General features: G+C 30.9%; 3 protein-coding genes across 3 annotated transcripts; all 3 read left to right on the top strand.

Moving 5' to 3' along the window:
* Positions 1-930: 930 nt before the first annotated feature.
* On the top strand, positions 931-8,487 carry OCT59_018889 (uncharacterized protein; the record flags this gene model as incomplete). The annotated part of the gene is made up of 13 exons (XM_066135677.1): positions 931-1,833; positions 1,918-2,595; positions 2,671-2,782; positions 2,867-3,450; positions 3,534-3,694; positions 3,774-3,973; positions 4,058-4,566; positions 4,638-4,949; positions 5,015-5,203; positions 5,299-5,510; positions 5,592-6,077; positions 6,182-8,149; positions 8,226-8,487. The coding sequence occupies 13 exons, from the start codon at positions 931-933 to the stop codon at positions 8,485-8,487; spliced, it is 6,576 nt and encodes a 2,191-aa protein (XP_066004943.1).
* Positions 8,488-12,653: 4,166 nt separating this feature from the next.
* On the top strand, positions 12,654-13,913 carry OCT59_018888 (uncharacterized protein; the record flags this gene model as incomplete). The annotated part of the gene is made up of 6 exons (XM_066135676.1): positions 12,654-12,705; positions 12,872-13,096; positions 13,173-13,237; positions 13,310-13,372; positions 13,478-13,819; positions 13,893-13,913. The coding sequence occupies 6 exons, from the start codon at positions 12,654-12,656 to the stop codon at positions 13,911-13,913; spliced, it is 768 nt and encodes a 255-aa protein (XP_066004942.1).
* Positions 13,914-16,733: 2,820 nt separating this feature from the next.
* On the top strand, positions 16,734-24,222 carry OCT59_018887 (uncharacterized protein; the record flags this gene model as incomplete). The annotated part of the gene is made up of 12 exons (XM_066135675.1): positions 16,734-17,666; positions 17,747-18,421; positions 18,508-18,619; positions 18,703-19,292; positions 19,397-19,557; positions 19,635-19,834; positions 19,910-20,409; positions 20,521-20,832; positions 20,893-21,081; positions 21,192-21,403; positions 21,485-23,869; positions 23,946-24,222. The coding sequence occupies 12 exons, from the start codon at positions 16,734-16,736 to the stop codon at positions 24,220-24,222; spliced, it is 6,546 nt and encodes a 2,181-aa protein (XP_066004941.1).
* Between the last annotated feature and the right edge of the window lie 1,817 nt (positions 24,223-26,039).

Genomic DNA, 26,039 nt, shown 5'->3' with positions numbered 1-26,039 from the left:
AAATTTAACGTTTCGCACGTAATTGACAATCAATACATAAACACTAAAATAAAAAGAAGAAAAAGAAAAAAAAAATTTTTTTATTAAATCATCATTTCACTGCAGTCCAAAATGATTATGTAACTAAAGGGACAATTCAGTCTGATAGGTCTTTTTATATGATTATTTATAAATTTGTATAAAAAGTTAAATTTGTAATTGCTCACGAGACGAAAGTGTGTTTAATTTTGTATATGAAAATTGGCAATCTCATGTGCACTCTCATTTCGGTCGAACATACTTATTTGGGCTGTGAATTGCTGATACTGGCGTATCAAGATAAGTTCCAAATATATTAATATTTATTTTAATGAAATAATTTGAAATTTTAAAATATGTTATTCAAATTTTTAAGTATCAAATGTATCAAATGTTAAGAGTATTTATAAGGAGATTTAATTGGGGATAGCATAAATTTTTAATAATAATTTATAAATTACATCTTGCGTACGTAATGGGATGTAATGGGATCCTCTCTTAGGAGCACAAGTTTTTTTCTATCTCATAGGATAATTAAAAATGGAGATTCCTGACACATGTAATTCCCGAATCAAATTTTTGTTTTTCAGATAATGGAAAACAATCTGATATGAATTATGTAATCATATAGTTTGTATTATTAGATGCAATATCTTATACATTATGCTGATCATCATATGAAATTTGGATCATATGTGCAATTGTTAACCGGTTATTGCGGTGACACTGTTTACTAATTCCCACACTCAAACTTCTTGAATTCTTGAATTCATTTTCGTCACTTTGTAATATTTCCACTTATTTAGGAAATAATAGAGTAAGTTGATAAAGAAACAGCAAATTACCACTACTTTTCTTAAAGACTTATAAGCATTAAGAAAAATAAGCGTATTTTATACATTATTCCACAAGATGTTTGAGAGGCCTCTCAATGAACTGTGGGAAAACCTAGTAGATTCTCCAAATGATGATGGATGGGACATCCTGTTGGAACGGTGTCTCACTGCACCGAAATTAGACCTGGATAAGTTCCTTGGCGAATTATCGCACTCCTTTGATACCTATATACCGACCCTACAAATTTTTATTTTACACCTTTATAATAAATATTTACGAGTCACTCTAAGCCTCAATTTGATGAACACTTCGCTCGATAAATTTATCTCGATGTTATTAACCGATGTTATTGCGAATAATCTGCAAAATTCCGACATTCCTGGCTTTGGAGAATTCTTTCACAATTGTATTGAACTTCTTTGGTGGAACAGTAACAAAGATAACAATATGTTGACAGTTAAACATATCTTAAGTACAATTCTAGATGCAGACGGTGTCTTTGGAGTTTTGATATCAGAGAATTATGGCCATCGCTGTCTAAAGCGCATATTATTTGACTTCAAAATTATAATTCATATCGAACAAGAAAAGCTGTACAAAGCATTGGGCGTAGTTTCGGCTCTCGAGAAATGTTCCGAACACAAGAATGTCTCATCTCGACTCTCAAAGAGTTTTTCAGTATACAAATCCTGCAATACATTGTTGCAAATTCTGGAATGTCAAGGTGTAAAACAAGTTAACGAAAAAGACTCTTCACAACCTATATTGGATGATATGGTTAGGTTTAATAATAAGAATTCCAAGAAGCAACATTGGAACAGAAAGCGAGACGTCAGTAACATCCCCAATAACTCAACATTTCTATCCACCGAATGTGAACAGTACCTCAATCTGTTAAAGATGCCGGCACCCAAAAAGCCATCAGATTTGCCAAACTTTTTGGAAGCTCTTGAACAACGGAAAATAAATTCATTCCAGGTAATATTTTTATTTTAATCTATTTTAATCAAAAATTAATTAGTAAAGCTAAGAAAACTGATAAATCTATTCAATCTCAATTAGGTTTTGATAGATTTATTACAATGTGCAAGTTGTCATAAACAAGCTCTTACTCATTTTTCTCGTGACAAATATTTTTTGGAATTGGAAGAGGAGCCATCATCATCAGATTGTCTTTACAGTCTTCCGTTTGAATTTAATGATTATGATAACCTTGGACCATGGGACATCCTACTTAGCGAAGACACAATCAAAGATTTGCGTCAATTGGAGTCATCACCTGAGATGATTAGGACAGTCATAAAGAAACTTGGGCAGTTATCATTAGGAAAATGGGACAAACATGAACTACGACGTAAGGTTCAAACTCATGCCATTCCTGTTTATGAGATAGAACTTCCAGATAATGACAGCCTGAAGATCCTCTGGCAGGTCGACTATGGATTCTCTATTCGTAGTAAAACGTTCACACAACTTGTTAAAATTTGGGCTGTCACAGCCAATAAGGAACAAATCCACAAAAGATTAGAAAACCTCTTGATAGTTCACCAGTTTTATACTCCAAAGCATTTGTGTGTGACTCGACAAGCAGATAAAGATAATGTAATTTCACCAAAGACCTTAGGAAATGAAGAAATGGGATCTCCTGAAAACGGATTGCATAGTAACTCACTGATGGATGAGAGATTGCTAGGGGTTCATAATATGCTTGTTACAAATAAGTTTGTTACCTTTTCATGGGTAAAATATGAATTAAATTATTAAAATTCGAATTTATATTAGAATTTATATAATAATGCATTATTTTGTTTGTAGAACTTGTACAAGTCGATTGTCTTGGGTGGTCTTAATTTCACTTTTCAGGTGTCCCAGAAAGAATACGATATCATTAACAATCCTACATCAGCGATTATTATTGGTCGATCAGGTTAGTGACTGGTTCAGTTTCAAATCTTTGTAACCAGAAAATAAATACAATGCTATTGTTCTATATTACATAACTGTTATCAAGGGACTGGAAAGACTACATGTATTGTTTTTAGACAGATTGCTTCATACTTAAATAGTCAACTCTGTAAAACGCCATCCAATGACAAGGTTTTCCACAAAAGACAAATATTTATTACATTGAGCCCCAATCTTTGTCATCGAGTAAAGGAATATTTTAACAAGTTGCTAGAGTCTGCGATGCTTGCCGGAAAAGAGATTTCAATAACGCAATTAAATGAATATAGAAGAAAGAAAGAAGAAGAAGAAGCAGATAGAATTGATTCAATGTTCGAAGAAGGAGATGAAGATGATAATATTCCAAACTCATTCCATAAGCTTGCCGATCACCATTTCCCTTTGTTCATAACTTACGACAAGTTTTCTAAAATGCTTCGAGAAACTTATGGCATTAAGAACGTCATAAATCAACGAAATTTAGATGCAGCAGATGAAATTGATACAAATGAAAATTTTTACCAAAAGTCATCATCTTCCATTAAAACAACGAATTTTGTTGATTATAATGTCTTTCGGAAAAAGTATTGGCCTTGTCTTAATTGTAAATTTGATTGCGAGTTGGTTTACGCTGAATTTTCTATTATTAAGGCATGTATTTTAGTAATTATTTGTCACATGCTTTCTTTTATATTTAATATATTTTTTCTATCTCAATCTTTCATTTTACTTAGGGTTCAAAACCCGAAGTAAATTTTTTATCAAGAGAAGATTATAGGAACATCAGTATCAAGAAATACCCGGTATTTTCATTTGATCGGGATCGAATTTATGATTTATTTGAAAAATATGAAGCAAAAAAGGCGCGAAATGGCCATTATGATTCAATAGATCGGTATTTATAAAATTCTCTTTGTTTCTGAGTAATATATATATCTAAGCTTAATTTTACTACCTGAAATCCTACTTTGCAGAACGTTAGCTATCTTACGTATTGCCAAGAAAAAAGCACTCGGTGGTCCACGTATTCATGAAGTATATATTGACGAATGTCAGGATAATCAAATTGTGGATTTAACACTTATCTTGAAAGTTTTTGATCGCGTCAATAATATTTTTTTAGCTGGAGATATAGCACAATGCATTGCCCGAGGGTCTTCTTTTCGATTCGAGGGTATGTACATAGATAGTACTTTACCAATTAATAATATTATTTCTATTTTAAAACAAATAATTTATTCTTTTTATGTTAATATAGATTTACATGCCTTATTGTATAATTGGGAACGTACTCGTGTCAAAATTAACCATAGTAATATTGATATAAACCCAAACCGGTTTGAGCTAGATATTAATTACCGATCTCATAATGGGATCCTTCAGCTTGCCTCTTCAGTAATTGATCTTGTTCAGCACTTTTTTCCTAATTCAATTGACAAACTATCACGTGAACGTAGTAAGGTTGGTGGTCCGCGACCTATTCTCTTTGATGGGTTCCAAAAAGAACATTTAATGGATTGCGAGGAAAGCGAACTTGATGATGATTATACCCATAACAAGCAAAGACACGTTGATTTGGACGAAAATCAATTCATTGAATTTGGTGCTGATCAGGTCATTATTGTACGTGACGATAAAGCCAAAATACAAGTGAAAAAACTTATTAATAAAGCTGGGTTGGTAATGACTGTTTTTGAAGCTAAGGGTATGGAGTTTAATGATGTGCTTATATATAATTTCTTTACTGATTCACCTGCTTGTCGAAAGGTATGATAATATATTATTGGTCTCATATCTCTTATTGATAGTTCACTTATTAGTTATTATTTATTTTTTAGTGGCGAGTAATTGATTCTATTTCAAGCAAAAATTCTAAGGGTGTTCAGACCTTCTCTCACGAGAAACATTACATCCTTTCCTCAGAGCTCAAAAATCTTTACGTCGCAGTGACCAGGGCTCGGCAGCGTCTCTGGATATGTGACGAAAATATTGAGTATAGTAAGCCAATTCGAGAACACTGGAAAAATCTTGGGTTAATCAAGATAGTTCAAAGTGAACGCAAAATTGTATCCAATTTGGCTAAAAAGAGTGGATCATATGAATGGAATCAACGAGGAAAAAATCTCTTTGAAGAGCAGCGATATGAACAGGTAATATACTTTGAAATATCTTGTATCATTATTAACTAAATAAGTTATATTATTATTACTTTTAGGCTATTATTTGCTTTGAAAAAAGTGGAAATGAAGAGAGACGCAAACTAGCCAATGCATATTATCTTCAACAGATTGCTAAGGATTCTATAAATGATTCCGATGATGATACTATAAAGTCCAATTTCTTTAATGCTATTAATGCTTTCAAAGAGTGTTCAAGACCAGGCCAAGCAGCTTTATGCTATCAGGTAGAGCTTGAATTTTTAATAACATGTACTTTGGTTTTTTAAATTAGCATTCATTACTTTTAAGCTGATACTCACAAAATTGTAATAATTCTTAGGATATCGGCATGTACAAAGAAGCTGGCGATATTTATGTCGAACATAATATGTTTGAATCTGCTGCGCGTAGTTATCTTAAGGCCAATATGTGGCACGGGGCTGGTGAATATTTTGAAAAGGCAGAGAAATATGATTATGCTGCTCTTGCTTATAAAGATGGTTTCTTTGAAGATAGTCTCTTTTATGAAATTGCAATTAAGTTTATATTGAAGTGAGTTTATTTAATTCATTTATTTAATTGATTTGTGAAAATAACATAATATTCTAATATTTACCTATTTATTGTTAAAAGATACAAACAGAAAATTAGTAAAAAGACATATTGCAATATTGCTCATCACATTAAACTTCATTATCACAATACTGCCATTTTATATGGTAAATTTGAGGAGCCTGTCGAAATTTATGAAAAATTAATTAATAGTTATGAAGATATCAAAGAGATAATAGAGTTCCTCTTATATATATGCAGATTTAATATATTGAATGAAACAATGGTACCTATTACAGATTCCAGTACCCTGAAACAATACCTTTCCAAGATAAACGAGTTTATTGTGAAAATGGAATCACAATTGATAAGGAAATCTGAAAAATGGAACGATTTGATGAAAGAATATAATTTATATACAGCTTATTTAGATAAGGATATCAATAAGACTTACGAGTGTATACAATATTTTAGACGTCGTAAAAAGCTTACTATTGAGTTTCATGCGATAAACATATGGTTGCAGGTTCCAAAATCTAATATTCAGGCAGAGTATTGGAAAATTAGGTTACAAAATATATTAAGGCTATGTGACTTAGTTTTCCCTTCAATAACAGCTTCACAATACAATGGCAACAAAATTATTGAGAGCATCTTTTTTGTAAGCGAAGTGACTGTCCACAAAAACGTCAAATTTGTTTTGGTAATCCATTAGTTCATCTCATAAACGAAATGCACGGCAACAACTCAAAAAAAGATGTAACAGAAATCACGAATAATCGATATATTTACAACGTAGATACTATATACGAGACAGTTTCAAAATTCCTCGCTTCGTATATTTCTGAGCTCATCCTGGAATCTAATCAGAAGGGGAGGAATATTCCAAATATAAGTTCTCAAATCTGCTACAATTTTGTATCTTATCAATCTTGTCTGAAGCAAAATTGCCAAAATCATCATGTAATTACAACACCAACAATTTTGCACAAACGTCTGGAACTAGCATTCCTTCAATATACTGTAATAATAAAGTTGGATGTGTTGTATCGTCATCGACTTCTTAAAGAACAAAGTATAGAAGTTCGTGGCTTACAAAGGTGGTGGGCTGAAAGTCTAGTTAAATTTCATATTCGTTATCAATCACCACAGATAAGCTGTCCGGAAGTCACTTGCATGGTGCTTGCTAATCTTTCTGATTGCACACGTAAAGAGTTTATTGAAATTGCTCGTAAGAGATGGTTATGTGAGTTTAATAATAATGTCGGCAATTTTGAAATCATGCTAAAATGCATGTTTATTTTTCAGCAGCTGAAGGATAAATGGGGTATTAATACGTTCGATTGGGAAATGTCAAAAACAACAAAGCTTTTAAATCCTAACAATTTACCTATTGGCTTTGAGTACCGCGATGTCCATAATGGATATCACCGAGCAATTCCGGTTGGAAAGCGACTTTCATTATTCTTTCACCATCTTAAATTTAACCATGTGATCGAAGCAATCTTAAACATAAAAGTATTTATTCAATATGCTATAAGCAAAAATCAAAAAGTCAATTTGGTTACATCTGATGCTTTTGGTGACCTTGTATCCCTTATGGAGTTTGCAACATCTTTGATTTTTGCAGTTAGTCCTAGATGTTGTGATTTTTTCCTTCCTCGATCTTATCTGTTTAATTACTTTGACACATATTCTGCAATGCCTCTCTTTCCAGAATATAACAGAAAAGATTATCTAACTGCAGTTAAGAATTCCTTTGACCAAGTTCAACAGCTTCTTGAGCTGTTGATTTGTAAGGAACAGTTGTACTTGTTGGTTATTCTTCGACTAATACGGCTCTTGATTCTCATCGGTTTAAATGAATCCACTTTTATAACGAGAATATTTAGTCTTTTCAAATACTTGAATAACAAAGTTTCTTCCGCAAAGATTAAAAAATATCTAAAACAGAAATCTAAGGAGTCAGTCATAAATGTTCTGTACAATGATCTTAAAGAAACAGGCTGTGATTCTTTGATTATTGTTTATTACCAATTGGAAGATATACCATCAAAAATTTCTAAATGGGAGAAATATGAGAAATATGGCATCATAAAACTTACATATAACTCTGCTAAGGATTTCCGCTCTGCTCTTCAGCAGATTAAATCATCAGTAGTTGCTGGAGGAAATGTAATCTCAAAAAATCAATCTCAATCACAAAGTAACGAAAGTAGTGATAAGAATACTGACCTGACAGACACTTTTGAGCAACTTGCATTTTCTGAAGAGGTCCAAGTCTGGTTAAGTCAGATGCATAATTGTCCCAAGACTCAAGAAGCAGCCAGAAAAATCCAAGTCTGGTTTCGCCGGGTTTATAAACGAGTAAAATTCCGTTCGGATTATGACACAATACTTAATGAGATATATAATGATATGACTATTTTTTGTCATGCCCTCATGGAAGAGAAAGGTAAAAAAGCGGTTAGCAAGTATAATATTCTTTTGAAAGGTCAGACAGTAGATATAATTGCGGAGTTGATTATGCTGCAAAGTAAAATGGAAGTAATCGAGAATCGATTGAAAAAGACAATTACTGATCATCCTTCAGATACTGATGAGATTGACAGTTGTTTAGAGCTGGAAGATGAATTAAGGTTTGCAACGTTTGATTTAAAATTTTTACAATAAATTCTTTCCTTTGTCCAAACTCATTTGAATTTGTGATTTCAGGTACAATCAGTACGAGAAAGTTGAGCTTGCATTAAAATCATTATCCATTACTGAGAACTCATCGAAATACAAGGAAGCAAACATTGAATGGTTAGAAAATGAATTACACCAAGCAGAGGATTCCATTGATCGAGTTTGGGAATGTATAGATGAATGCAAGGCTGAAATAAGTTTATTTTATTTTACCGAAGATTTTGTTAGTAAAAAAATTTCTAAGTCCCAAAATTCAACATCATATGGTGATTGTGATGATTGGCAGTGATTGGAAATATACATATACTATTAAGTGACACAAAGCAGTCACGTGTTAACATGTTAAGAATCGTTCAATGTGCGATAATTTTAAAATATAAAATTTTATATGTACGAAAAAAAAAACAAAAAAAAAAACTGATATGATAATAATCTCTTCTATTGCTATTCTTTACGATGATTTATTAAGATTTTTTAAACAAGCATCAAAATAAATTCTTTAATGTTAATTTCTAAATGCCAATCCATTGCGCATAATAAAAATCGAAATTGATATGGTTACGGAACTACTTAGTACGTAATTTTTGTTTTTTACGGCACTTAATTAATTTCGACGTATATCGTAACGCCGACGCTATAATTGCTGCTATAATTTAAGAAATTCGACAGTACTTATCTTTTATCATTGTAGGTGAAATACATTAACACTAAAATGGTAAGTATTAATTGGTATGTCGCGAAAATTTATCATATATGCAAAAAACTCATAAGCTTAAAAAAGTTTACATTGTACGAGTATTGTACGCGTGACAGATTTCACTTATCTCTAATTCTTTTGCATGTATTGTAAATCAAAAAAATTGCGAAAACCAACTGATATGTTGTAAAGGTAAAGGTTATGGCATATAACAGAATATCATCCATTTATTATTGTAATAAAATAGTTTATATTGTACGATAATCAAATTTAAGTATTACCAATTAGTACTGAATGATTCGTTTATAATTACCGCATTTGATTGATTAGGATTACTTTTGTCTCTTTTTGTAAAGAGAAAAAAAAAGAAAATAATTTTATAAATCATTATTTATTGTAGATAATGTGATGATTGTGATGTGGTTGTTCCAAATTCCAATATCTTGGATACAATTGATTATGAGATATGGTATCTTGTGTCTCGTAAATCACAAAGATTATGTAATTCTAAATCTGAAGTGTTGAATTTGTAATTGGGCATAAAAAGTAAATAAAGTCAAAATTGTAATGACTCACGAGTGTGTAATTTTGTATGTGAAAAATTTGCCATACGGAGCTAAATTTCATGTTCCTGTAATTATATTAATAACATTTCCATTTTGAATATTTATTATAGCTCTGATTAATATGATATACAATTTATTTAAGTTTAAATAGGTATATTTATATAGGATCAAAGAAAAAATTTTTATATTACGATCGCTTTTGTTTAATTATAATCGCTCAATAATTCTCACGAAATGGTCCAATTAGAATTTTTCAAATTAAATATCTTCAAAGGTATTATAATTAACATACAAAAAATAAATTTTTATGCGTCAATAATATGCATAATTAGAAATAATTAGAAATGGTAAATTATATCCATTTTTTTTATTCATATGTTTTTATTCATATGTATAAAAATGATCATAAAGAATCAAAAGAAACAGTTTGGGATCAAAATCTGAATAAACTCAAATATTCATGCAAACACAGTTAGAAACAACAATTTTGCTTTGATTATTCCAACGTGTTTTCTGGTCAAGCAGATACTGTGTTAATTCCTAATGATAGGACAACATTGTTCAAGACTTTCTTAATTACAGCGATAGACCTACCATTGAACTAAAAAAAATGCCCTCAAACTTAAAAGTAATAATAATTTTATAAATACAAAAATTATTGGATTTGTTTTATACCGGATCGGCTTCACCGAGTGGTTTTCAAACGCTTTGATGACCTGTAGATGTTTATTTAATTACCAATTCCACTTTTAATTAATGACGCACACATACTAAAACAGAACCTAGAATTTGTAGAAAAAATTTGTACAGTTATATGTAAAATAATAATAATAATTATTAATAATTCAAATATGATTAAATTCCGATACTTTATGTATTTTATCTTATCACTTACACTAAAAATAAGTAACATATAAAGCACATTCTGATACTTCAATTGCTAAAATTTTGACATATATCAATCATGATTTATTTTAGACAGTATATTTCCGATCATTTTAGCGTAATGTCACGTGAGGAGACTGAATTGACTATATTCTATGGACCGCTATTGGTGAATCTATAAAACTGTTTAAACCGAATATCAGAGGAAGGTGCATTTTTATACCATTTGACATATGCCAGGAGATGAGTTTTTGACCCTTCAAGTAACCTCCAATAATAAAGCAGCAATTTCACATATAAACATTTATTGTTTCTTCTATCCGGAATTCTTCCGCCTATGATATTTTGACATGACACATATCCTGGTAATTTCACGAAAATTTACGCCTGCGTAATATCCCTTATAAATACATGTAATATTTAATCAGTTTTTAGCTAGAATTATTTAATAAAGTTATACTTAGTTACAATTTTAATACAATCCGATTTTAAAAAACATTTTTAAAGATTTAGATGCCAGTTCTCTTTTAAGATCAAAAATAACAAACCCGTTTCCGGTAGTACAATAATTTTGTATTTTCTTCAATTCACAAGAATTTTTAAATAATAAACATTGATAAAAAGCGTGAATAATTGTATTTTTATTTATCAAAAAATCTTCAGCGTAGTAGTGTCAATGATAATGTTTTCTTTAAGTTGTTTTGGGAGTATTTGTATTATTTATCGGACGTTTATTCAGTGGAAATATATTAAAGATGACGTATTCAAATCTGAGACTAATGATGTCTTTTAAGTTGCCTTTCTATACTTCATGCTTAGGTAATTTTGTTAAAAATGTGTGATATTTAATTTTATCGTTTATTTTAATTATTGAACCTATATTCTAGACCTTTTTGAAAATGGCTTCTTTTTGGCAAATATTGTAGGTATGACTTTTTTATAAGAAATTATAAAATGATTAAAATCGTATTTATAGGCACATACAGCATTATACGCGAGTGTTTGTGATACTTTGGGGATTTGATACTTTGAATTTATCGTTATACGTTGTGATAGCGTATGTTTATTTAATATAATAATTAAATAATATAGTATCATCTTATATTCGAATACTTTTTAACTACACGAGACTTTCGAGTTTTGGTAAATATGATTACAAACTTTGTGATATTAATTTCTTCAATATTTCAATTATTATTGTTATAACTTTATTGATAATGTTATTTTGCTATATAAATATATTGTTAAAATTATATGAGTAAAATTTGCACATACTAATATTAAAAAGAGTGCAATTAATAAAATTGGAAGCTATTTGATCGTATTTATTATCCATTGGATTCCTAACAACCTTGGCTTTATCATATTTTTAAAAGTTCAGGTCATGCGTTTGGGTCTGTTGGTAATGCAATCGTATTTTAATATATGAAAGTTGGAATCCAAAAAAATTCATTGATAACGATAATATATCAAATCTTGAAAATAATTATATCATGAATGAAGTTAAGATTGATAACAATAATATAAATCATCTAGATTAAATTTAGATTTTGATAAAATATTAAAAAATGTTCGGGCATCCCAAACTTGTTACTTCGGGAGTGATCGCCGCTGGTGGACTTTTAAAATAAACTATTTTCGGAGAGCTGAGTCTAAACAAAATAGTTAAATAGTAAGAAATGTTGACGTGAAAAAAAAATTAATTAAGATTCCTAATATCCTTTTACTCATACAGTATTTATTACTTTATGTTTAATATGTTGCCGGAAACCGTCAACTGTAATATTCGTTATTCCAGTTATTGGGAGAGGCCTTATACACAATGGAAAGTAAGTTCGTGGGATGATTTTTATCTTGAAAAGTATCCAAACGCGTCAAAACGGAAATCGCATGATTCTTTGGGGAGTGAACTAGACGCCTTGATAAAAAACCTTAAGCCAAAAACAAAACATCATAATAAGGTCCTGTTGTTGAAACGTAATTTAGAGGTTAGTATTTTTATGTTCTTGGAAATTAATGAGCATAGTAATTGTGCTACACCCTACCCGCTGGCATAGGGAAGAAGAGCGTTTAGACATAGAGCTTCTGCGACGTGCATAATTTGCTATGTGGTTATTAAAAACGTGGAAATATTAACGAGCATAGTAAGTGTGCTACACCCTACCCGCTAGCTTCTGTGACGTGCACATTTTCTATGAGGAAGGTCTGCCAATTCCGGATGAGAAATTGGTACCTTCCTTACGATGAATGATCTTACTCACCACCTTCTCTTGTATCTACTATAGAAATTGAAATCTGAAAAGAATAATGGTAAGTAAAGAAGAGGAAAGCAAAAAGAAACGGAAAGCTGTGGAAGAATGTAAGATTTAAAGTAAAAATTATTCTTTTTTTCAGGCTCTTACTAATCTTTATAGTTTATACAGTAAAAAAGGAGGAGACACTTTGGTGTCTTGTTGATGGAGATACTCTCTCATCTGCTTTTCCCATTGATATTGAACCTAACAAGACAATTTGACACCTAAAAGATTCTGTTAGAAGAAAGATTGGTGCTCCTGATAATGTCAAGGCGAAAGATATTGAATTGTGGAGAGTCAATGTTCCCTTCGAGGAATTTAAAGAAAATTCCATATTGCTTAACAACATTGAAGTTAAAGAGAAATTGTTTCCCACAGTGAAAATTAGCAGTGTTTTTGACGATGAAATTCCTGAGCTAAAAATTCATTTCATCGTTAAAGTACCTGCTAATATTGGTAAGTATAAATTAGTAGCATAATGAATGAGACCAAGTATAACTAATTCATAAAATTTTTAAATATTTTTAAATAGAAGGCTATATTTTATCAGAATTAGATCTAATGACATTATCTCCAAACGTCAAAAGTTACTCAACGGTTAGTTTTTATGAAATGTCATCCATTGCCAGTTGTATCTCGCTCATATTTTATTATTTGCACATATTATAGAGAAAGATGAAAATGTTAAGGAGATATGCAAGATGCCTTGCCCATCAACCTCCGCGAGTCCAGGTAAATAGAAAAAATGTAATAAAAATCCATTAAAAATATATAATCTACGCCCCCCCAGAGTGCAGTGGACCTCCCGTATCTCTTTACCATCCAGTTTTCAGCCAGTTTCTTTTAAATTATCGAAACAATGAGCTGGAAATCTCACTCAAACATTATACAGAGGTTCTGAATTTATGCAATGTAGCGGGACAAATCTATCAAAATGAAAGTGACCGACAACATGCACTCCGACCATTCTTTACATCATTATTCGATGGTATCCAACCAATATCTATTGTTACCGATAATGGTTCCATTGATGATGATGTACTACTAATTGATAATACAGTTTTTGAAGAGAAAGCTGTCCCAATTCTTTGGGAATACAAAAACGAGATAGGTACGGAAGGAAAAGATCCTTCAATTCAAGGGAGGTGTGGTTATGCAAAGTATTGGGCTCAATCACAGGTGCGTTTTCTTTGTGACATTTCGAGAATACTATAAATTTAATTCGAAAATTTAAATTATTCCCGTTTTCAAGATTAAGAGCAATAAATATTGATGAAAAATTATGGAAAGTTGAATTAATTAGATACTTAACAAAAAATTGCAATTTTTATTTCATTTTTATTTTATTTATAACACACATGTGGAATACAGATAGACGAACAATCCTCAAGTTTCGTTATCAGATAATTAATATCATGTGAAAGTCATTTTGAAAAATTTGCCGAAACTAATTAGTGTTTATCTAATACAGTAGTATTTTTATAGAAAACTTTAGAACGAAATATCCTGCAAATCTGTGATTCAATATCAGATTTATACTTTGATTCAGTACTTCTTTCCTGGTAGTTGTATCACATGAGATGAATTGGAAGTTTTCATCTTTAATAGAGCCAAGGATATGAACGATTTATTTTTTTCTGTTAAATTTATTAACTGTTAAGTTATTTTTTCGAAAATTTCAAATTGATATGTCTTTACTGCTATTAAAGATGAAAGCTTCTAACTCATCTCAAGTGATATAATCAAGAAGGAGGTTTCAAATCACGACTTTAAATTTCGAAATCGTATCACAGGGTCGTCCTAAAATTTTTCAATTATATTAATGAAATGCTAATTTTGACAAATTTTTCGAAATTGAAGTTTTCACGTAAACAGACTATTTATTTATAGCATTTGCATTACTGAAATCTCGAAGTCATGTATTTTGTTTGAAAGAAGCATTCTATCAGAAAGTTCTGAATATTTTAAAAAAAGCAATAAATCTTAACAAGAGCTACAAATTATTTTAATAATTTTAATAATATAATAATTTGATTCGATATTTAAAAAGTCATTAAATGAATTATACTGTACTTATTATATATCTATCTTTTTTGCATGTTCAACTAAAAATAATTCTAAATCTTAAATTTTTTTAATGATTTGAATTATGAAAACCTATAGTTTCTCTTGTAAAAAGATTATCGCCATTTTCAAAATGATGTATGCAGTTAAATTTGAATAAAAAAAAAAGAAAACTGAAAATTGGACGAAAACCAACGGATGAAAACCAGGCGAATATTGGTATTCGAATATACAATCACAAATAAACTGTGTACACTATTTTGAAAATGGCAATAATACACTGCAACACAATTTTTATGATTATTAATAAAAAAAAAATAATGAATCAAAAAAATTAATATGTTAAGAAGAATAAGAAATTATTCTCAAAACTTTATAGAAATATTTCATATAAACATTCTTAATAATTTCTATCATAAAAGAAGTTTATTAATCTCTATTTCAACAATTTTCAACAAGAACAGACCATTGATCGATATGGCCGACCCTCAATAAATTTTTTTTTACAGAAAAAAAAAACTGAAAGGTGAACTAGTGTCAAAGTAGTAAAAAATATATAAATCTAAAATTTGCCTATATAAAAGCTAATATGACTATATAAAAAACCAATATCTTTACCAACCGCTGTAATCAAGAGTATACAATCATGACGATTTTATATCTAGTTTGTATTTATTAAATGAACAGAAATTACTCATTGTTCAGTCGATTAGGATTTTACTGACCGACATTTTTATAAAACATCCAATTATCCTTTTAAAGTGTGCACAGTAAATAATTGTTAAAATATTTATATATATATATACACAGTAAATGTAGGATCCGCACTAAAAATTTTTTTGCGCACTATAATGTGATGAATTTTTTTTGTGCACTATAAATATGATACTTTAATACTGTAATACCCATAATAAATTCCACACATGATCTTACCTATAGCATATTCCTTCCGCACACATGTTTAGACTTGAAAATCACACACTGATGGGGACATAAGGGCACCAATGGTCTGTGAGACAAAGGAATAATATGTTAATTCGTTAAAACTTCACTGTAGTTGATTTCTAAAATTCTTAATTAAACAGATACGATTTATTTACTAAGTTTAAATAGGTATCTTTATACAGGACGTATTGATATAACTAAAAAAAAAAATATTTTAATATTACGATCGCTTTTAATCACTGAACGAAATGATCCAATTAGAATTCTTCAAATTGTAAGATATTATACGAGAAACTTGTTTATAATAGCATATGAAAAATAAATCAATAATTTGCATGCAGAAATTTTAATACGTTATTACACAGCCAAATAGGATCATGTTGGTAGATAATAATAATTGTTAAATATTATTACGCATTACATCTAGACTAAATATCATGGGTTGTCTGCGTAATAACAATAACACAGTTATTGGATAAGAATGTAAAAGTATCATCGCAGTTCCGTGGCCAAACAAGTTTTTTTCTATTTCATGGTGATAAGTAAAAGCAGAGATTCCTGACATAATCATATCATATACGAATAAATGTATTCACCGAATCAAATTTTGTAAATCTGTAACACAAAATAAATTAATTAGTTTTTGTTTTTCACGTATAAAAAGTTTATAACTGTCATAACGGAAACAATCTGTTTATTATACACATTTATATGAATTATATAGATTATATTTAATTTGTATTTATTTAATGAACAGAAATATTTTAAAGATTACAATATCTTGATTTCTTATTCCAAAGTCTAAACTTTATCTGAAATGTTGATCATCATATGACATTTAGATCATATGCCAATTGTTTACGGTGACACTATTAATACTTCGTTTTTTACCACACTCGATCTTTGCTTCTTTTCTTGAATTCAAATAAACTCATTGTTGTCGCTTTGTAATATTTTAATAAATTTCCACTTATTTAGGAAATAATAGAGTAAATTGATAAAGAAATAGCAGATTTCCACAAATATTTTTCCTAATTCTTTATAAGCATTAAGAAAAATAAGCATATTTTATTATTCCACAGAGATGTTTGAGATGTTTGAAAGGCCTCTCGTTGAACTGTTGGAAAACCTCACAAATTCCCAAAATGATGATGGTTGGGATCGGTACGTCCTGTTGGAACGGTGTCTCACCGCACCGAAATTAGACCTGGATAAGTTCCTTGACGAATTATCGCGCTCTTTTGGTACCTACTTTATACCAACCCTACAAACTTTTATTTTATACATTTATAATAAATATTTACGAGTTACCCCGAACCTCAAATTGATGAATACTCCGCTCGATAAATTTACCTCAATGTTAATAACCGATGTTATCACGAATAACCTGCAAAATTCCGACATTCCTGGCTTTGGAGAGTTCCTTCACAATTGTATTGAACTCCTTTGGTGGAATGGTAGCAAAGATAATAATATGTTGACAGTAAATCATATCTTCAATGCAATCCTAGATGCAGATGGTGTCTTTGGAGTTTTGATATCAGAGAATTATGGTCGTCGCTGTCTAAGACGCATATTATTTGACTTCAACATGATAATTCATATCGAGCAAGAAAAGCTGCTCAAAGCAGTGGACGTAGTTGCGGCTCTTGTGGAGAAATGTTCTAAACACAAGAATGTCTCATCTCGACTCTCAAAGGGGTTTTCAGTGTGCAAGGCATGCACCACATTGTTGCAAACTCTAAGAAGTCAAAGTGTAAAACAAACACTACTTGTTAACGAAAAGGACTCTTCACAACCTATATTGGATGATACGGTCAGGATTAATAATAAGGAATCTAAGAAGCAACATTGGAGCAGAAAGCGAGCCGTCAATAACATCCCCAATAACTCAACATTCCTATCTACCGAGCATGAACAGTACCTCGATCTGTTAAAGATGCCGACACCCCAAAAGCCATCAGACTTGCCTCAGTTTTTGATTGCTCTTGAACAACGGAAAATAAATTCACTTCAGGTAATATTTTTATTTTAATCTATTTTAATCAAAAATAGCTTATGCTAAGAAAATTGACAACCCTATTCAATCTCAATTAGGTTTTGATAGATTTCTTACCATGTACAAGTTGTCATAAACAAGCTCTTACTTATTTTTCTCGTGATAAATATTTTTTGGAAGAAGAGTTATTATCATCAGATTGTCATTACCGTCTTCCATTTGAATTTAATGACGATGATAAACTTGGACCTTGGGACATTCTACTTAGCGAAGACACAATAAAAGACTTGCGACAATTGGAATCATCACATGAGATGATTAGGGCAGTCATGAAAAAACTTGGGCAGTTATCATTAGGAGAATGGGACAGGCATGAATTACGGCGTACGGTCCAAACTCATACCATTCCCGTTTATGAGATAGAACTTCCGAATAGTGATGGCCTGAAAATTCTCTGGCAGGTTGATTATGGATTCTCCATTCGTAGTGATTCGCTCACACAGCTTGTTAAAATTTGGGCTGTCACAGCCAATAGGAAACAAATCCGTGAAATATTAGAGAACCTCTTGATAGTTCATCAGGTTTATACTTCCAAGCATTTGTGTGTGGTCCAACAAGAAAATGAAGATAACGTAATTTTACCAATGACTTTTGAAGACGAAGAAGAAGCAGAATCTCCTGAAAACGGATTGCATAACTCACTTATGGATGATGATAGATTGCTAGGGGTTCATAAGATGCTTGTTACAAATAAATTTGTTCCCTTATCAAGGGTAAAGTATGAATCTACTATTAAATTATGAAAATTCGGATTCAGATTAGAATTTACTATATATTAATGCATTATTTTTGTTTATAGAACTTATACAAGTCACTTGCATTGGGAGGCTTTAATTTTACTTTTCAGGTATCCAAGAAAGAATACGAGATCATTAACAATCCTACATCAGCGATTATTATTGGCCGATCAGGTTAGTGACTGGTTCAAGTTTCAATCTTTGTAACTAGAAACCATGTGTAATGTTGTTTTTTATATTACATACCTGATATCTAGGGACTGGAAAGACTACATGTGTTATTTTTAGGCAGATTGCTTCATACTTAAATAGACGACTCTGTAAAACGTCATCCAATGATAAGACTTTTAATATAAGGCAAATATTTATTACATTGAGCCCCAATCTTTGCCATCGAGTAAAGGAATACTTTAACAGGTTGCGAGAGTCTGCCATGCTTGCTGGGAAAAAAATTTCAATGACGCAGTTTTATGAATATAAAAGAAAGAAAGAAGAAGAAGAAGTACTAGACGGTATTGATTCAATGTTCGAAGAGGGAAACGAGGAAGATGATATTCCAAATTCATTTCATGAGCTGGCAGATCACCATTTTCCTTTGTTCATAACTTACGATAAGTTTTCTAAAATGCTTCAAGAAACTTATGGCATTAAGAGCATCACCAAACAACGAAATTTAGATGCAGCAGATGAAATTGATTCATATGATAAAGAAAATTTTTACCAAAAGTCATCTTCCATTAAAACAACGAATTTTGTTGATTACAAGGTCTTTCAGAGAAGATATTGGCATCGTCTTAATTGTGATTTTGATTGCGAACTGGTTTATGCTGAATTTTCTATTATTAAGGCATGTTAATCAGTAATTATTTGCAACATGATGTTCTCTATCAATTCTGTTTATATTTACTGTATATATATATAGTTTTTTATCTCGATCTTTCATTTTTTAAGGGTTCAAATCCCGAAGTAGATTTTTTATCAAGAGAAGATTACAAAAGCATTAGTATCAAGAAGTACCCGGTATTTTCATATGACCGAGATCGGATTTACGATTTATTTGAAAAATATGAAGCAGAAAAGGCGCGAAATGGCCATTATGATTCAATAGATCGGTATGTACAAAACTCTCTGTTTTTCAGTAAATTTTTAAGCTGAATTAGTTAATTTTGTTTTAAATCCCATTTTGCAGAACGTTGGCAATTTTACGTCTTGCCAAAAAAAAAGCACTCGGTGGTCCACATATTCATGAAGTATATATTGATGAATGTCAGGATAATCAAATCGTGGATTTAACACTTATCTTGAAGGTTTTTGACCGCGTTAATAACATTTTTTTAGCTGGAGATATAGCACAATGCATTGCCCGAGGGTCCTCTTTTCGATTCGAAGGTATGTATATAGTATTTTTTAGCGATTATTATATTCCTATTTTCTTTAAAAAAAAATATTTTATTTTTAATATAGATTTATATGCCTTAATGTATAATTGGGAACGTACTCGTGTCAAAATTAACCATAGTAATGTTGATATAAACCCAAAACGGTTTGAGCTAGATATTAATTACCGATCTCATAATGGGATCCTTAAGCTCGCTTCTTCAATAATTGATCTTATTTGGCACTTTTTTCCTAATTCTATCGACCGGCTATCACGTGAACATAGTAAGGTTTGTGGACCACAACCCGTTTTCTATGATGAGTTCCAAAAAGATGATTTACTGGATCGCGAAGGAAGCGAGCTTGATGATGATCATACCCTTAGACGTGTTGATGGTGACGAAAACCCATTCATTGAATTTGGTGCTGATCAAGTGATTATTGTACGTGACAATAAAGCCAAAATGCAAGTGGAAAAACTAATTAATAAAGCTGGATTGGTAATGACTGTTTTTGAAACTAAGGGTATGGAGTTTAATGATGTGCTTTTATATAATTTCTTTACTGATTCCCCTGCATGTCGAAAGGTAATATCATACCGTATACTTTGTTATCTTATATATATATATATATTTCAGGTCATCTTAAGATAACTTATTAATCATTCTTAGTTATATATTATTACTACATTACTTTAGTGGAGGGTAATCCTTTCTGCTTTAAACGAAAATTCTAAGGGCATTCAGACTTTCTCTCACGAAAGGCATTACATCCTTTCTTCAGAGTTCAAAAATCTTTATGTCGCAGTGACCAGGGCTCGGCAGCGTCTCTGGATATGTGACGAAAATATTGAGTATAGTATGCCAATTCGAAAATACTGGAAAAGACTTGATATAATCAAGACAGAGCAAAGTAAAGGCGGAATCTTATCCAATTTCGCTAAAAAGAGCGAATCATATGAATGGAATCAACGGGGAAAAAATTTCTTTGAGCAGCGGCAATATGAACAGGTAATAATACATTTTGAAATATTTAGTATTATTGTTAACTAAATAAGTTATTATTTTTAGGCTATTTTTTGCTTTGATAAAAGTGGAAATGAAGAGAGACGCAAACTAGCCAATGCATATAATCTTCAGCAGATTGCTAAGGATTCTATAAATGATTCTGATGATGATACTATAATAACCAATTTCAATGACGCTATTAAAGCTTTCAAAGAGTGTTCAAGACCAGGCCAAGCAGCTTTATGCTATCAGGTAGAGCCTTGATTTTATTAGTATATGTATTGTAATATGTACAGTAATACATTTAATTGCTTTTGAATTAACTTTTAAGCTGATATTCATAAAATTGCAATAATTCTTAGTACATTGGCATGTATAAAGAAGCTGGCGATGTTTATGTCGAACATAATATGTTTGAATCTGCTGCGCGTAGTTATCTTAAGGCCAATTTGTGGCACAAAGCGTGTGAGTATTTTGAAAAGGCAAAGAAGTACGATGATGCTGCTCTTGCCTATAAAGATGGTTTCCTTAAAGATAGTCTCTTTTATGAAATTGCAATTAAGTTTATGTTGAAGTGAGTCTATTTAATTCATCTATTTAATTGATTTGTAAAAATAATATGATATTCTAATATTTACCTATTTATTGTTAAAAGATACAAACAAAAAATTAGCAAAAAGGCATATTGCAATATTGCTCATCACATTAAAATTTATTATCATGCTACTGCCATTTCATATGGTAAATTTGAAGAGGCTGTGGAAGTTTATAAAAAATTAATTAATAATTATGAAGATATCAAAGAGATATTAGAGTTCCTCTTATATATATGCAGATTTAATATATTGAATGAAATAATGGTATCTATTACAGATTCCAGCACCCTGCAGCACTATCTTTCTAAAATGAATGAGCTTATTGCGAAAATGGAATCACAATTGATAAGGAAATCTGATAAATGGAACGATTTAATGGAAGAATATAATTTATACACAGCTTATTTAGATAAGGATATTAATAAGACTTACGAGTGTATACAATATTTTAGGAGTCGTAAAAAGCTTACTACTGAGTTTTATGCGGTAAACATATGGTTGCAAATCCTTCTACAATTATCTGAGATTCAGATCAAAAATCGACATCGTGAACGACTGCATTATCTACTATGGATGTGTGAATTAGCCCTTCCTTTTATAAGAAATATCGTTGATAAAAAGCGGGACAGTCAAATAGAAAAGAATTTTGAAGACATATTTTGTATAAAAGAAGCGAATGATCCACAAAAAAGGCAAATTCCATTTAGTAACCCGCTCCTCCATGTGCATGAATACGTAGGAGAAGCCATGAATAATCAGCGTATTTATAGTGTAAATAATGTACACTTAAGAATTTCAAAGTGTCTTGCCTCGCGTATTTTTGAGCTCATCTGGGATGCTAACAAGAAGGGTAGAGATATTCCAGATATAAGTTCTCAAATTTGTTACAAGTTTACATCTTGTGAAAGACCAAATTGCCTGGATCATCACGTGATTACAACACCATCAATTTTGCATAAACGTCTGGAACTAGCATTCCTTCAATATACTGTAATGCTAAAGTTGGATGTGTTGTATCGTCATCGACTTCTTAAAGAAGAACAAAGCAAAGAAGTTCGTCGCTTACAAAGGTGGTGGGCTGAAAGTCTAGTTAAATTTCATATTCGTTATCAATCACCACAGATAAGCTGTCCGGAAGTCACTTGCATAGTGCTTTCTAGTCTTTCTGATTGCACACGTAAAGAGTTTATTAAAATTGCTCGTAAGATATGGTTATACGAGCTTAATAACAATGTCAGCAACTTTGAAGTCATGCTAAAATGCATGTTTGTTTTTCAGCAGCTGAAGAATAAACAGGGTATTAATATGTTCGATTGGGAAATGTCAAAAACAAAAAAGATTTTAAGCCCTAACAATTTACCTATTGGTTTTGAGTACCGCGATGTCCATAATGGATATCACCGAGCAATTCCGGTTGGAAAGCGACTTTCATTATTCTTTCACCATCTTAAATTTGACCATGTGATCGAAGCAATCTTAAACATTAAAGTATTTATTCAATACGCTATAAGCAAAAATCAAAAGGTCAATTTGGTTACCTCTGATGCTTTTGGTGACCTCGTATCCCTTATGGAGTTTGCAACATCTTTGATTTTTGCAGTTAGTCCTAGATGTTGTGATTTTTTCCTTCCTCGATCTTATCTGGTTAATTACTTTGACACATATTCTGCAGTGCCACTCTTTCCAAAATATGATAGAAAAGATTATCTGACTGCAGTTAAAAATTCCTTTGATCAAGTTCAACAGCTTCTTGAGCTGTTGATTTGTAAGGAACGGCTATACTTGTTTGTTATTCTTCGACTAATACGGCTCTTGATTCTCATCGGTTTAAATGAATCCACTTTTATAACGAGAGTATTTAGTCTTTTCAAAAACTTGAATAACAAAGTTTATTCTGCAAAGATTAAAAAATACCTAAAACAGAAATCTATAGAGTTACTTCTAAATGTTCTGTACAATGATCTTAAAGAAACAGGCTGTGATTCTTTGATTATTGTTTATTACCAATTGGAAGATGTACCATCAAAAATTTCTAAATGGGAGAAATATGGCATCATAAAACTTACATATAACTCTGCTAAGGATTTCCGCTCTGCTCTTCAGCAGATTAAATCATCAGTAGTTACTGGAGAAAATTGTCCTAGGACTCAAGAAGCAGCCAGAAAAATCCAAGTCTGGTTTCGCCCTGATTATGACACTAAATTGAATGAGATATACAATAATATGATTATTTTCTGTCAGGCCCTCATGGAAGAGAAAGGTAAAAAAGCGGTTAGCAAGTATAATATTCTTTTGAGAGGTCAAACAGTAGATGTAATCGTGGAATTGATTATGCTACAAGGAAGAGTGGAAGTAATAAAGAATCAATTGAAAAAAATAATTAAGAATCATCCTTCAGATACCGACGAGATTGACCGTTGTTTAGAGCTGGAAGATGAGTTAAAGTTTGTAACGTTTGACTTAAAATTCTTACAATAAATTCATTTCTTCGTCCAAACTCATTGAAATTTGTGATTTCAGGTACGATCAGTGCGAGAAAGTTGAACTTGCAGAAAAATCATTATCCATAACTAAGAACTCATCGAAACACAAGGAAGCAAACATTGAATGGTTAGAAAATGAATTACATCAAGCAGAGCATATCATTGATCAAGTTTGGGAATGTATAAATGAATGCAAGGTTGAAATAAGTTCATTTTATTTTACCGAAGATATTGTTAGTAAAAAAATTTCCAAGTCCCAAAATTATGAAATATCATATGATGATTTTGATGATGATTGGCAGCATACATATTAAGTATAAGCAGTCACGTGTTAGTATGTATATGTACAATGATGATATGAAATTTTGAATTGTTTACTTTTTTGACTGGATGTTTTTCTTTATTCTTGTATTTTTAACAATTTTATTTTTGGGTTACATAATTTTTATTTTTATAATTTTTTTATAGTTTTTCTTTTTAGGTGTGAGCCTTTAGTTCCAGAGGGGCTTTCTGGCTATTTCTTTTTTTCTTTCTTTTCACCAGAGTGAAGCGATTTAGTTTTTCAGTTTCTTTCTGTACTACTTTTTGAAAGTATCTTTGTAGTCTCTACTGACACTATTTTCATTTCGAGATATAAAATAAAAATAAATTTTGAAATTTTGAATTAATTTCATATGTATAATAATGATAATGATAATAATGATCTAGTGAAATTATAGGTGAAATAAGGTTATGGAACGGCTGCGAAATTAATTACGGCTTATGTAATACCGTAATATTTTTTTTTGCGGTTACGACATTTTAAATAATTTTGAAATATATCCCATAATTGCTGCCATAATTCAAGAATTTCAACAGCACTTATAGTTGAAATTTAACGTTTCGCACGTAATTGGCAATTGGCAATAAATACATAAACACCAAAATAGCAAGAATTAATTGGCATGTTGCAAGAATTGTATCATGTATACAAGCTAAAAAAAGTGTACGTTTTCCATATAAAAAAATTGAAAAAATTATTTCTTTGTTTTACATGCCAAATGTCCCGTTTGAATACCCGATAACCCAGTCATCTAAAAAAAACGAACAGTTAGTAAAAGTTCGTTAATAAAAAAAAATATATCTTTTTTACTTGTCGAAATTCACGTTCAAGTACTTGAAAAAAGAACGTCTAAAAAAAGGAAATAAAAGTATAAAATGAAACGCTAGTTAACGTTTTGTTAAAATAAAAAACAAAATTAAAACACGGTAGTTTGAACTTACCGAAATGCCGCGTGCCAAGGATTAAAAAAAGAAAAAGGCCTGACCGTCTAAAAGAAAAAAGAAAAAGAAACATTAGTTAATGTTTTGTTAAAATAAAAAAAAATTTAATAAAAAAATATCTTACCGTAAGAAAATCTGAAAGAACAGCCTAAAAAAAAGAAACGAACTGTTAGAAACCATTCATTAAAAGGAAGAAGAAATAGATAAAAAAAGTTTTAAAACTTACCAGAATATCGCCTCCAAGAAACCTGGAAGAACCGTCTAAAAAAAAAAATAGCGAAACGTTACTTAACGTTTCATTATAGATGTTGTAGAGAGAGGCAAAGAACGGGGTGAAGAAATAGGACGAAAAAAGGAAAAGGTGAGAGAGGGAAGAAGGCTATGATGGCGCGCGACTGGGTGAAATTTTCGTAAAAAAAATTCCATATCGATATATGGACGCACTAAGATTACAACACGGGATACACGTGATTTTTCAATTTTAAAATAAAAATAAAATATAAAATAAAATTTTTTAAAGATTTAGATTTAAGGAATACATAGGGATTTTTTATATAGGAATCTTTAAGGATTTGTAAACTTATAGAGATTCCTTAAGGATATTTTACAAATCAATAAGGATTTTTAAAGAATCCATAAAATTACAGATCCTTAAGGACTCTGAAGCAATTTATGGAATCCTTAAGGATCCATATCTCAAAAAATTTACTGAGTCATCCACATCCATCTCTTGATCCGGCACACCTCTTCTTGGATTACTGGTGGGCGTATCTGAAGCTGATTGCTCATTCTCCTAGATAACAGGCTTAACTGTTGCGGTGCAATTAGAAAAGGGCAGTGGTTTTCTTGAATACATCCCTTATGAAAT

Source organism: Rhizophagus irregularis, chromosome 28 (genome assembly GCF_026210795.1).
Source record: "Rhizophagus irregularis chromosome 28, complete sequence".
Taxonomy (NCBI): domain Eukaryota; kingdom Fungi; phylum Glomeromycota; class Glomeromycetes; order Glomerales; family Glomeraceae; genus Rhizophagus; species Rhizophagus irregularis.
Note: the sequence above shows the minus strand (reverse complement) of the source record. Positions and strands in the feature narration are given on the sequence as shown.